Genomic DNA, 14,172 nt, shown 5'->3' on the forward strand with positions numbered 1-14,172 from the left:
TAAAGCTAACACACATGAATCAATGCCCTTTTGCCCTAAAACATATATCTCTATGGCACCTTATACATGAAACTTCACTGCAGAAGATTGATTCATATGCATAACTTTGGTGTGACCCTTTGCTGATTTATGTGTGATGGGATGTCTAGCTAGAAGAGCCTTCCAGTGCTTGGGAGTCACCCATGCCACTGTAGGGGATCAGTGGAGGTCTGTATTGTCAGTTGTGCAGCCTTTTGAAGGAAATCACCACCCTGTTGGTCAAGAGGCAGGAGAGGATAGAATGCCGATCTACAGAATCTGGGGAATGAGTTGCTGTTCAGAGCAGTTATATGGATTCTTCTTGGTACAGCCCAATGGAGACCTGGGAGAAAGAGGGATTGAGATGTGGGCAAGATCACTGCAAAACTTTCCAATTAAAAGAATAGGATTGCTCTTTGTAATGGCATGTGGATTGTAAATTACCTGTGTAATAAAGTGTTAACACTTTGCTTTAACAGTGGCATGTGGTGCTATTAAACTGGCTTTCTAAACAAAGCCTCTGCTCCCAAAACCAGTAAGCAGGAGAAAAAGGGTGCCTCCTTTGCTGAGAATTTATATGACAAATCTCTGTTTTATCTTGTCTTTCTTTTAAATAGGAGAGAATGAAGATGAGAAACTGAATGAAGTGATGCAGGAAGCATGGAAATATAATAGGGAGTGTAAGTTATTACGAGACACTCTACAGAGCTTCAGCTGGAATGGTAAGTGGCACCTTCTCCTAAGACAGAGACTGCTCTTACATGCAGGGTATGTTTTGAAACCGTTTTAACGAACCTGTTTTAATTCCATTCAGGCTTAGATGGCCCCAAATGGTGTCAGTTTTGCCAGCACAGAGCATGAATTAAATGGTTTTTTAAAACCTGTTTAAATTTTATATTTGAGGCTCAGGTAAAATTTTCAAAAAGCACTTAAGTCCCATTGATTTTTGAATGTGGGTTAGGCCTCTGAGTCAGTTGGGGGCTTTTGAAAATGTTACCCTAAGTTTTACTGGCTGGGATCAAAGCATCAGTTTGTATTCAGCCTGTTATGACTGTCTGCCTGCACTGCACTGAAACTGACTTGCTTTTTCTTTAATTTCAGGCAGAGGATTCACAGATAAGGTGGACCGGCTAAAGCTGGCAGAAATAGTGAAACAAGTTATTGAAGAGCAGACAAACTCCCATGATTCACAATAGCTAGAGCTTCTTCTTTTATTTTTTTTTAACCATTTGAGAGCTATTCTTTAACTGTAAAATATTTTTTATGTAAATTTATAAATCATAATTATTTCATTAAATTTCCACACTGCTTGAAAATCCTGTATAGTTGTAGATACAAAAATCATTGGTACTGTAATATTTTTTTAAAACTCAGTTCCTCAAGGTATATATGATCACTCATGTACTGTTAATTCATGAGTCCCTTGAACGGGACAAATTATATTGTAAAAGACAGTTTGTTTTCTTAATAACCAGATGCAGAAGCAGCCTTCCATCTGCTATACAGACAGCTGCAGTGACTAAGTACATGAATGAGACAACCACAGTTTCTTAGCATTTTGCTCAGTAAATATTTGAAGCAAGTGCTGTGGAAAAAACTTCACAGGCACCCTTTTTACCTTAAATCTGCAGCACTGTAGTGACAGCAGAATTATTTCTCCTCTGCCAGATAACCCAAGAGCCACTCTTAGCATTGCTAAGGAGACATGCACTCAAGTCCATACTCTTGCTATAATCTTTAGTTGTGATTGGTAATTTTGTATCTCTCTTCTCCAGCTCCACATCTTCCTCCTGGCTTCACCAGGACTTGAGTCGCTGTTCAGCATCAGACTCCTCTTCTTCATTTTAAAACAGTAGGGGAAAACTTCAGTAACTTGTGTGTATTGTTTTTATTTTAATGGTGATACCTCTCTCAGGCAGCAACATGTGGGTGGATTTGTTTGCTTTTTCCCCAGATGACTAGTTGAGCCTGAGTTTTGGTTTTTTTCCACCACTCCACCATTTTCCTTCTGGAATATATAACCCTGGCGAAGCATGGAATCAAGCTTGTCCTCCTGGCTGGAAGGGATCATCCTGTGTATAATCACGGTGCCACTGTGCGAGATGGATAGTGGTGATCCATCTATGTCCAAGCACATCTGCTCTATGATTTTCTTGAACTTCATCTGCCTGGGGAGGAATTGACCTAGAGTTGCCCCCGACTCAAGTCCCTATGCTGCAGCACACTGTGAAGGCCACCAAGGGCAAATCCTTACACTAGTCAAACTTTGGCTTAAAAAAAAAAAGCTTTTTTTTTTTAATTTAATTTAAAAAAAAAATCTGTAAATATTTCTAGTTTTCTATCTTCTAATACTTTCCTTTCTTTTGAGACTCGTTGAAGGCTTTTTATAGAGATATTTTGGTACTATACCTGTGCAGCCATAGAAGAATTATGGTCTGCCGTCTGAAGTGCCAATTCAGGGCTATTAGGAGTAATTACTCTTGAACTTTGTTACATTTCATAGCTCATTACTCTTTGGTTTACATTTAACAACTTGAGCCATAAATCTCCCAGTGTACTCAGTATGGCAGTTGGGCCACATTCTGTCTTTTTCTAAATCAGACTTCCTCTTACCTGTTTGCTTTGGCAGGCAAAGCTGCATCGGATCCTTTCTGTAGGATTTTGTAAACAATAACTTGGTTTTTCCTTCATAAAGGAGATGTTTCACTTTGCATTCTTTTCCAATGCATACATTTTCTGTGTGTTGGCGGTTTTAATCCCTTCCAGTAGTACACCCACTTATTAAAGCTTTAAACTGCCTGATTATTGTAATTTTAGGACACAGTCCTTACTTAGCTAGCACCTTCCCTGACTACAATGGGAGATTTTTGCCTAAGTAAGAATTGCACCCTTAAACACTACATGGAATACTTGTGCACGGATACATACTAATGAGAAAGGTAGTGAACTAGCAGGCAATGAATAATGGTTCCTTGCTGGAAACCTAATTTTTTGGGAAAGTGAACTTGATCTCTGGCTAGTTCTGATCAGTAACTGTCCTGCCCCATAAAACTAAACGAGATGGGAATAACTTCCAAGGCTGTGGTCCATAGCACAATGGAATTTGGATACTTTAACTGTCCTCCTCCATAAAAGAGATGACCTCTTCAGATTAAGGCATAGGTACAATACGTTAGCAGAAATGAGCATTCTTCACTTCTCTGTAGTAGCAGCTGCAAGGCTCCAGGCTTGTACACCTTTCCTTTGCACTAATCTCTCGCTCATGTCAACATCCACAAAGTCTTTAAATATTTGAGATTGTTTTAAACTTTCACTCGACATCTGTTTTTCCTGGGACATCTTAATTGTCAACTTTTAAGCGTGGTGTATGGAGAATTAAACAAGGCAGTCATGTCATTTTAATAGGAATTGTGTAGCTAATTCCCCACAGACCACTTTGAAGTTTTATCCTGTAAGCCAGGAGGCCCAAACTTTGCCCAACTGAGCACCCCACTGGCATCTTCCCAGGAGCATAAGGCCACATGTAGCTCGCATATAAAATGGACCAGATGGTAGTTATCCTCATCTTTAATATGGAATGCTAGGCAACAAAAAATCGTGGTCCCAGAATGCCATGCTCTCTTGTGGTCCAGCCAATTTCTCCTTTGTGAGCAAGATGGAGTATAGCATGCAGGGACCTGTTCTCTCATGCAGGTTGCCTCCGGTATTAAAGGTGATCATGACAAGGCTTGCCTTGTAGAATTCCACTGGCCAAACTTTGGGTACTACTGCCTTAACCAGTGACCTGGTATTTTCATATTGCTTTGCTTTGGAAGTGAAGCCAAAATGGGCTTTTGGTGTTGCTACTGTGTAATCACCTGTAAGAAATAGCTTCAAACTGTTTCCACAATACAAAATATCCATTTTGTAGAAAACCTTAGAGAATATTGTGGCAACTACTTCTAGGAGAAATCCAAACCAGGGCTAGAAAATGGCAAGGAAGACCTATAACTGGCTGACTAGTTACTGAACATTGTGACGGAGTCCCTTCTCCATTTATCGGTTTTAATTTATTTAAAATGACAGGATGACTTCATGCCATTAGTAATTGCAAGATGGGTAAATTCAGACCTGACTTAGAACTGTTTCAGTATTTTAACGGTGCAGGTTTGGAGGGGGAGAAGTCAAATTTCCAAGTCTCTGGTGGAAAAACTGCCTTTTGCAAGTTTACTTCGATTATATTGTCCATATCCTAATTGAGAAGAGATTAATCTGAAATGTGTGTAGGAAGGAAGAGATTACGGTGACACTAGTTGAAATTGAAGGTCAAATGGTTTTATAAAATGATAAAACTGATTTATTTTACTTTTTAAAAATTAAGTTAAATTTTTGAATTCAAAATTAAATAAAACTATTTAAATGAAATCCATTAGTGTACGTAAATTTTATTTTTTCTGCCCTACATTTTTATTTTTCAGTGGATGAAACTGCCAGGTATTTTGTCTTGATTGTGCATATTTTTGTTTGGTAATAAACTCCACCAGTCCTCCTTAGCAGACTGTAATATTTTAAATATCTTGAATTGAAAGGGTCAGATGGACGGTACCCCAAAAAGAATCTTTCTTTATTAAAAAAACAAATGATGAAGGAAGCTAGTATGTGAGGGGTTCTTTTGTTTTTAAGTAAAACTCTAAAATAAATCTTTGCCTGAAATCATTTGACCTTTTATATATTTTTTTTAAATATAAATCTGGCTTATCTTGTGATTTGACTGTTTGGGGCTACTTAAAAAAGAAAAGAGTAGAAGAACTTGTCTAGAAGGAGAATATGTTGGCTTGGAAAGAGGAAGATATTAAAGTTTTGATATCATTACCACGTGTTTTTCCTTTGGAAATCTCTCTTGGAACCCTTCATATGACATGTTTATCTTCTGTGTATTAAGAATATTTTCATTTCTCCTTTTCAGTGTATTTGTAATATTAGTTTATTTTGGATCAGTATTAGATTGTAAATATTATTCATCAGTGTACATAAAAAATGATTTTACTAAACTTAAAAAGGTATCTGGCTTTTTTGTTTGGATCAGGGCTGAATTTAAATCTTTGTAGCCCAAAGGGAGAAAGGGACAGTCCTGTGGTCAACACCAAGGACAACTGGGCTCTCTCTCACTATAAGTCATCTGATCTCTCTGCTTCAGTTTTACCTGCCTGTAGTAGAATGGAATAGTCACAGTCCTTTGTACCTCACAAGAGTGCTGGGCGGCTTAACTTATTCATATTTGTAATGTGCTGTGTTTAAGGGCAAACTACAAAACTGGGCTAGACAAAGCACCAGAAAATAAAGGTAGGTGACAATCTCACACTGCTAATAGGTGGGGCAAGATAACCTGTCATCTCTTCTTTAGTAACTGTGATGCCTCCCTCTAGATGGCAGTATTATACGCTCAATAAGAATACAAAAAGAACAGGAGTACTTGTGGCACTTTAGAGACTAACAAATTTATTTGAGCATAAACTTTCGTGGGCTACAGGCCATCTTGATCATCACTTCAAAAGTTTTTTTCCCCCCTGCTGATAATAGCTCCTCTTAATTAGCCTCTTACAGTTGGTATGGGTACTTCTACCTTTTCATGTTCTCTGTATGTATAAATACCTTACTATATGTTCCATTCTATGCATCCAATGAAGTGAGCTGTAGCTCACAAAAGCTTATGCTCAAATAAATTTGTTAGTCTCTAAGGTGCCACTAGTCCTCCTGTTCTTTTTGCGGATGCAGACTAACACGGCTGCTACTCTGAAATAAGAATACAGTTTAGCCCCATTCTGTCAGTGTATACAGTAGAACCTCAGAGTTACAGACACATCAGGCATGGAGGTTGTTGGTAACTCTGAAATGTTTGTAACCCTGAACAAAGTTACGGTTTTTCTTTCAAAAGTTTACATCAACAACTGACCATTGACTTACTACAGCTTTGAAACTTTACTATGCAGAAGAAAAATGCTGCTTTCCCTTTATTTTTTCCCCATAGTTTACATTTAAACACAGTACTGTACTGTAGGTGCTTTTTTTCCCTTTTTCTGCTGCTGCCTGTTTGCGAACTTCCGGCTCCAAAGGAGGTGTGTGGTTGACTGGTCAGTTCTTAACTCTGGTGTTTGTAACTCTGAGTGAAGTTCTACTGGATAACTTACTGTAGCTGTAATTTTTGAGTTGGGGAGAGAAAGTTGATGTGTTTCTACTGTGGTAGCTAAGACTCCATTTCAATGTTTTAAATCTGATGTCTTCTTTTACGTTTGGTGACCCCATGCTGTAAGGGTATTCTTGGAAGCAGAAACTATGGTAGTTATTCTTATTTCCTTAATGAGTTGCGTAAAGGGAAAACTCTCAAGGCACTGCATTAAAGAAAATTAAATTGAAGCAAAGGAAGGCATTGCAAGGTTTTGAGTTCACTATGTTTGAGTTCACTGTGTTCACTAGCTGGAATGATTTTGCTTTTATAAGAACTTTACACAAATGGGAACTGTCCCAAGATTTCCAGTAGAATTTTGTTCAACCTTTCAGTAAAGAACACCTTCTACTAGGAGACTGATGTGTTTTCTTGCTTCTTGGGTAGTTAGTTAACTCATACTTCACTGTATTACAGTCTGCATTTGATATCAGTCAGATATCTTCAGAGCCCTGTTAGAATATGGCAGGAAGACAGGAAAACAGTGACTGTCCAAAGGCACATTCTAATTGGCCTTGTTGCTACACGGGGACACCAACCCAAGGAGGACCTCATCAGTCAAAAATGCTTAAGAAATCTCTGCACTCCTAAAATTGACAGGGAATGGAGGGGAGACCTGTGTGCTGAAGATAGGCAGGCTGGTGATGGAGGGAGATGGGGAAGACACAGTGACAGCAATTCTGGGTCATTGCTGCCTCTCCAATCCACTTTCCATTGTAAATAACTGTTCAGTAAAACTATTTTTAATCTTTAGCATAATAGAAAGTGAGTGGCTATTTGGTCTATAAAGCATTGCTGTGACACAGCATCCATGTTGCTGGAGGAAAGAACAGGCCTAAAAAGTCCTGGTAACTTGAAAGAAGAGAGATGACAAAAACACAAGCAAGCTGTATATATGTAAAATTGTAGCGGACAGGAAGCTTACAACCCTCTTCTTTATTTTCTCACCCTACTGTGAGAATACCTTTCAGAGCAGAAGGCTCAATGCATGCAACCCACTTTCCAAAAAACAATTAATAAAATGTCAGCCTCTGATTGAGCAGCAATAGGATGTACAGAAAAGGGCATTATGCTAGCCCGTGCGCCAAAAATCATTCATTAATAACCCAAGGTGTGTCTTGTTGCTATATTAGGTCCCAATGAGTGACTGAAGCACTGTTCACCACCCTTTATCTTTCCATTGCCTTGTTCATTCAAAATTTATATAGAGTAGAATCCCAGGGATCCAAATCTCCACTTCATGCCCATCCCTGCATGGGGGAACACATGGCTGCATTCTGAGCTTCATGCCGTAGAATGTTCATATTCAAAGAGGCACGAGGAGAAACAGACACCATCTGGGACATTCCATTGTAGCAGAAGTTTCAGGAGTAACATTTTATAAGTGTTATCCTCTTCCCAGTTTAGAAGCCTAAATTTGCTTTCACATTAGAGAGATTTGTTAGTGTTTCTGTGCTGTATAATATAGCAGGATGGGCTCTCTGGCTGGCCTGCTGCTTTGTTGGACGTAGTATTGCCCTGCCAGACAAAGAGAGAGCACCCCTGAAAATACAAAGGAGACACGGGGAGGGTGCCCATAAAAATATATGTGAAAGGCAGCAGGCAGCTTTGATACTTCAGGCAGATCTAGCTGGTGATATGTAAGGAGAGTGTGGGGAACATAACTTGGTCATTAAAATGTTCAGAGTCAGGGAGGGAGGCAGTTAGTAAGGGGTATGGGTAGCAACTAGCAATGGAGAGAGGGGCATTACCTGTATGTTTTTAAGATGCTGGACTGTACTGGGTGAAGGAGCTGCTCTGTGATTGAATTAAGGGCAGTACTGCTGCATTAACACCCTAAGGTTTCCCTTCTCTACTGCAGTTTGTGTAGCAGCAACCATAAATCAGATCCAGAGAGCATTCAGTTTAATCCAGCGTTAATGCGGAGGAGTCTGATGGCCAGGGACGGAGTGCTGGGACAAAGGCTGCTCCTCAGACTGGGCGTCTCCATGGTGCTGCTGGGGCCTCTCCTTCCCAGCACAGTCTCTAGTCCTCATCTACCTCCACGGTTTGCTTCCTATGAAGTGATAGTTCCAAGGAAGCTAGTAGCCAAGGAAGGCAAAGCCACCAAGGATGAGATGTCCTATGTCATCAAGGCAGAAGGAAAGAACCACATTGTTCACCTAAAGCAGAAGAAAGGATTCCTAGTAAAAAATTTTCCAGTCTTCACTTATGATGCTAGAGGTCAACTGAGAGTTGATCAGCCCCGTATTCCAGATGATTGCTACTATCATGGGTATGTGGAAGATACCCCAGAGTCTCACGTGGCCCTCAGCACCTGCTCTGGACTCAGAGGGTTTCTCCAGATTGGGAGCTTAAACTATGGCATTGAACCTGTAGAGACTTCCTTTACATTCCAGCACCGTATTTATCGAACAGAGGAGATGGAACCCAAGGCTGTGATGTGTGGATTAACCGCCAAAGAGATAAAATATCAAGCTTCTGAAACAGAGAGGAGGCAGGTTCCCAAAGTGGAAGAATTTCATCCCTGGACGCACACTAAGTATATGGAGCTTCTTATAGTGGTGGACAAACTGCGGTTTGAATATTCAGGAGGAAATATAACTAATGTTTCAATGCAAGTTGTTGATGTAGTCAGTATGGTGGATGAGCTTTTTTATCCTTTTCGTCTTCGTGTACTACTAACTGGACTAGAAATTTGGACAGAAAGCAACCCCATCAAAATTACACACAATATAAGTGAGGTTCTTTCTAATTTTAACCTTTGGAGAAAACGTCACATTTATCCACGGGCGCCACATGATGTAGGACACCTGTTTGTGTATATGAACTTTGGAGCAAACATTGGAAAAGCGTACTTGAGAAGTGTCTGTGATAAGAATCGTGCATCCGGTGTCGAAGCATTCTTGCATGGCCCTTCAAGGGAGTTTGCTGTACTTGTTGCTCATGAGTTGGGACATAATGTTGGCATGAAACATGATGGAAAAGAATGTGTATGTGTCAATGACAGTACCTGCATCATGAATGCGCATCATATACAAGTCCATCAATTCAGTAACTGCAGTTCTAGAGACTATTTTGACCTAACAGTGTCCGGGAAAGGACACTGTCTGAACAACATCCCAGAAATTGAGGAACTATTTCATGTGCAGCATTGTGGCAACTTCATAATAGATCCAGGAGAACAGTGCGATTGTGGCTCCAAAAAGCAGTGTAAAAAGGACCCTTGCTGTGATCACACTTGCCAGTTGAAGCCAGGAGCGATCTGTGCTTTGGGACAGTGCTGTCACAAATGTCAGTTTCTTCAACAAGGAAGAACATGCAGAGAGAAGACAAATGAATGTGACCTGCCTGAGTATTGCAATGGGACGTCTCCATGGTGCCAAGAGAATGTGTATATGCAAGACGGGACTTTATGCAGTGACAACGGCTACTGTTTTCATGGGTTTTGCTCTACTCACAGTTTACAATGTCAACACCTCTTTGGCAAAGCAGCCAAGGCAGCTCCAGAAAGTTGCTTCCAAGAAGTGAATGTAAAAGGGGATCGGTTTGGCAACTGTGGAGGGGATGGGGGTGATGTAAAATTTAAGAAATGTACATTGGAAAACATCTTGTGCGGAAGGCTGCAGTGTGTGAATGTAAAAAGAATACCTTGGCGGGAGGATCATATGACCATAATTCAAACACCAGTGGACAACATGTGGTGCTGGGGGACAGACTTTCACTTGGGGATGGAACTCTCTGATACGGGTATAGTAGAAGATGGCGTAAAGTGTGGTACAAACAAGATTTGTATTAACCATACATGTATTAATGAGACAACTGTGCTGACATCCAACTGTTCTTTAAAGAAGTGCAGCAGTAGAGGGGTTTGCAACAGCAATGAGAACTGCCACTGTAATGATGGCTGGGCCCCTCCGAACTGTCAGTTTGCTGGCTTTGGAGGAAGCATTGACAGTGGGCCCCCACCACTTTCCAAAATTGGACTCTTTAGTTTTGTCGGGACTATTTTGGGCATAACCATTGCTGCTGCTATAGTCACTGCAGTTATCGCTCTCTTACTTAAAAAGCCTGTGTCAAAAGTGATTCATAGAGCATCTGAACGCATTGGGCAAAGAAATCCACCTATCAGGAGCATGTCAAAATAAGGCAGCATAAGCTTCAAAAAGCCAGTGCAGAGTGGCAAGTCCATTGTTTAGGGTTTCTCAGAGCAGCTGTGGAAATGCCTGGGGAAACCCAGCCGGAGAATCAATGGGTCCGGATGACTAGTTTCTGTAGGACTCATGTAAATTTACTTTATACGTACACACATACACTTTTGGCAGTTTGTTCTGTTTTTTAACTATTTAAATAAATTTGGTCTTGGAATCAAATAGCAAAACAGTCATCAAATTAAAAAACTGATGGATTTAAATTGATATATCATCCCCCCCACCCCCAAACAGGCCCTAAGCAATTCACAGCTTGTCTGTGCCAGGGTTTGTAACTGGGGTCTGACTGGAATCTGGCAGCCTTGCTTCCCTGTTTATCACCATTGTGTTTTTTTAGGATACTGGTGAGTTGACACACAAGCTGGCAGAGAAGGGGCAAGACCCAGTTGGGAATTTTAAAAACTTAATATTTAGGGCTAAGGTTCCTATTTTTTTGCCAGTTTTTTTCTTCACAACCCACAGGTTTTTCCCTCAGCGGAGGCTGGCACCTAATATCGTCCCCTTCAGTGAAAGTCAGCTTTCCAAATGGCCATCTCTCCTTGTTCTTAGTGAGACAGAAGCCACAGGCAGCCCTTGGTTAAGATAGCTGCCATTTCCCTACAGCCTGTGGAGGAGGACTTTAGGCAGCTCTTAAATGGGTACGGTCCGTGTCCCCCACTGTTACCCGTGGGGCTGAAGTTCTGCTGCCCTGGGGGAAGAGGGCAGCCTCATATTCTGTGAGGAGGCAGAGAGGGGCACTGTGAAGAACAGGTGGTCTAGGGGTGGGGAGAAAGGGTCGGTGACCCCAAGGGAAGGACACTGGTGTGGGCGGGTGCACGTGGGCAAATATAGGTGAGTGAAGGAAGAAGCCGTGGAGGCTTCCTAGAGAGGGTCAGGAGGGAGGTGGGTTATCTATCAGGGCAAAGGCTAGAGAGGGCTCAATGGCAGCCATTCCCGCCCTACCCCACCCCAGGGCATAGGAGAGGCAAGTGGAATCCCCTCCAAGCAGCCAGCAAGGAGAGAGGAGGGGCTCACCCCTTTTTGTGGTTTTTGGCAGTTCAGGTTGAATTTTGAAGCCAACCTCACCCTGTAGGCTCAAAGGTCAGAACGCAGACCAGAAAAAAATTGTTTAAAAAAAAAAAGTCTCCCGCTGTTTAAAGTCGTCTCCCGCTACGTGGGGAGCTGAGTCATGATTTTTAAATGCTTGTTTTCGGCCACACAGCCTATGGCCCTCCTGCATTTCTCCCCTTCACAAGCTCCTATTTCAACCTTCCTGCCCCCCGCCCAAAGCCTCAGAATAGTAGCTGCTGACAGCCGTCCAGCACCCCATTCACCAAACTGTCCCTTTCCAGTACATCAAAGGATTTCTCCAAGCACACGCTACTCATTATCTTAAGGTGGGGAGGTGTTGGAAAAGGAGGTAGTGGAAGACTGACATCGCTGGGGGCCACTGATGGTTGGGATGGGTGATGCTGCCATCTCTTTAAGGGAGACCAGTCTCTGTTTACACACAGCAACTGATAAAACTTCTGTAGATACGTGAAAGAGTCTGCAAACCCTAATGTCCTTCCCTACAGGGGACTCGTGCGGCTATAGTCTCAGGCCTCTTTAGCCTCAGTCACATGTTGTAGACTGTTCACCTTCAACCAGACATGAAAGAAGAAGAAAAAATGCTGTTTGAAACATGCCATTGCAGCTGGCGTTTCAGACGCAAAGGCCAAAACGCTTTTCTTCCTCTTCCCAGCTTAGAAGCCTGAATTTCCGACCAAACTACAGAGGTCTGTCAGTATTTCCGTGCTCCAGAATAGAGCAAAGGGGAGCCTTTAGCTGGCCCCTGGCTTTGTGCTATGTGATAACACCCTTCAAAGTTTCTTGTAACCTCATCCAATAGCCATCCCAGGTGTTTTACAAGCATTAGCAATAATGATTGGGAATAACACCTAAGACAAGGCCTTTAGCTGAAGTCTAGGTTGAACTAGTACATCAGCAATATGGTCATCCAAGTGCTCCCGCTGCATGCGCTCAGCTGGGCCTAACTCTGTCCCACAATGCAATGCTTTGATTTTGGAGGTTGCTCCAAAGCCTCTGCTCTCACCAAATAGCTTAGGCGAGCAGTGGAATTTTTTTCAGCTTTTTCCAGCTGGCAACGAAGGCTCCAGGGCTGCAGCTGAATAACCTGTGCATGTGTAATGGCCTGCCAATGTACACCCAGTGGCTGGATTGGGGTCTTGGTTTTAGGGCTACTTGCCCTTTGACAGTAACCAGCTGAAGGATTCTAATGGACCCACTGGAATTTCCTCTGGGGGAGGAATAGTAGCTGGAGTGACTGCCAAAGAACAGTGGATTCTGGGTATAGTGAAAAGCCAAGAAAGTTGACTCGGGGTTGTTTGGATCTGACAAGTCAGGCATTTGGTTTAACTAAATCCATGTTTTCTCCGTTATAATTTGTGGAAATTTGGCTTGGAGCCGATCATTGTCTGTCTATTTGCATCTTTAGGAATTGCCAGTGCCAGATAACTACCACGTAGCTAAAGAAGTCAGAAACCTTCCACCCCGAGACCGCACCAGCTCCAATGGTTAGTCTAGTGGATAGAGCACAGACCTGGAGCCAAGAGCGCCTGTGCTCTAATCCTGACACTGACTTGCGACATTGCCTTGGACACGTCTCTTAGCTACTCTGTGCCTCGGTTTCCACATCTATAAAGTGGAGACTAGACTTCCCTGCCTTTCAGGATGTTATGAGGATACATTTGTTAGTTTGTACAGTGTTCTGAGTGTAAAAACTCCTGATGCTATATAAATAACACAGCAATGACATAATGTGTGTGTGCGTGTGTGTGTTTGTGCTACACTGCCCTGTGCTAGATAGAACCAGAACTGCTCACCTGTGTGTCATTATTGCTCTATTGCTGACAGTGAAGGGTGATTCTCCTTTAGCCCAAATAGAAGGGGCCTGTGATTGTGGAAGTGGAATGTGTAGGAAAAAGAGGTGCTAAGGTAACAGTGACAGGACAGTGTGAGAACCTAGCTACATATCCCACTGTTGCTGTGAAGTCCAGCATATGGATAACAGTGAAGTCATAGTTAACTTTGGATTTGCTACAAAAAATTACAGTTCTCAAAAGTCTTTTCTTCCTCTTAAGGGATAGTATGAATTAGGGATGAAATGTTAGCCTTATATGTGTATTTATTGATTCCTGATAGTTTGTATCCACAATTTTAATGCACCTCCTGGTAAACACTTAGTAGGATGGTAACGTGGCAAATGCCAGCAATCCAGTGGTTAGCATTACTACATCCAGGAAGGTTTGGAGTTTCTTGGTCTGAAATGGTGCAGTTCGATGATGGCTTTTCTCCTGTGGTTGAAAATGAGTCAGAGTCTGACGTCCAGCTCCAGACCCGAGCACAGATGCTGAGAAGGACAGACTGTGCCAATGATGGCATCTGGGGGAGTGTGAAGACCTGTCAGCCGTGGCATTGACGGTCGTTCATGTCCTACTAACAACCAGCCTGACTCCAGCGATGAATACCGTAAACAGAATTGAGCCTGGCTCATAGTTTTCTGAGAATCTACATCCTAGGTAACCAGGGGCCAAATCCTGAGGTCCTTACTTGGGAAAAACTCCCATGGAACAGAATTCCCACCATCTCAGTGGGAACCTAAGAATTTAGCTTCTAGATTAGGAGCTTCTGAAAGCAGGGGCTAACTTATCTGTCTATACAGCACCATATGCACCCCTGGGCTGTATAATGAATGATCAC

The 14,172-nt window shown here is 42.1% G+C and overlaps 2 protein-coding genes across 3 annotated transcripts in view; both read left to right on the forward strand.

Moving 5' to 3' along the window:
• The window catches only part of MAPKAPK5 (MAPK activated protein kinase 5), a 30,301-nt gene extending 25,235 nt beyond the window's left edge, over positions 1-5,066 (forward strand). For both annotated transcript variants that reach the window (XM_077834596.1, XM_077834597.1), the window contains exons 13-14: positions 636-740; positions 1,120-5,066. In XM_077834596.1, coding sequence (XP_077690722.1) covers positions 636-740; positions 1,120-1,214 — 200 coding nt within the window. In that variant the 3' untranslated portion in view covers positions 1,215-5,066. The remainder of the gene's footprint in view (positions 1-635; positions 741-1,119) is intronic.
• Positions 5,067-8,139: 3,073 nt separating this feature from the next.
• LOC144275834 (disintegrin and metalloproteinase domain-containing protein 9-like) lies at positions 8,140-10,368 on the forward strand. Its single transcript, XM_077835363.1, has one exon. The coding sequence runs from the start codon at positions 8,140-8,142 to the stop codon at positions 10,366-10,368; it is 2,229 nt and encodes a 742-aa protein (XP_077691489.1).
• Positions 10,369-14,172: the final 3,804 nt, after the last annotated feature.

This window comes from Eretmochelys imbricata, chromosome 15, assembly GCF_965152235.1.
Source record: "Eretmochelys imbricata isolate rEreImb1 chromosome 15, rEreImb1.hap1, whole genome shotgun sequence".
NCBI lineage: Eukaryota > Metazoa > Chordata > Testudines > Cheloniidae > Eretmochelys > Eretmochelys imbricata.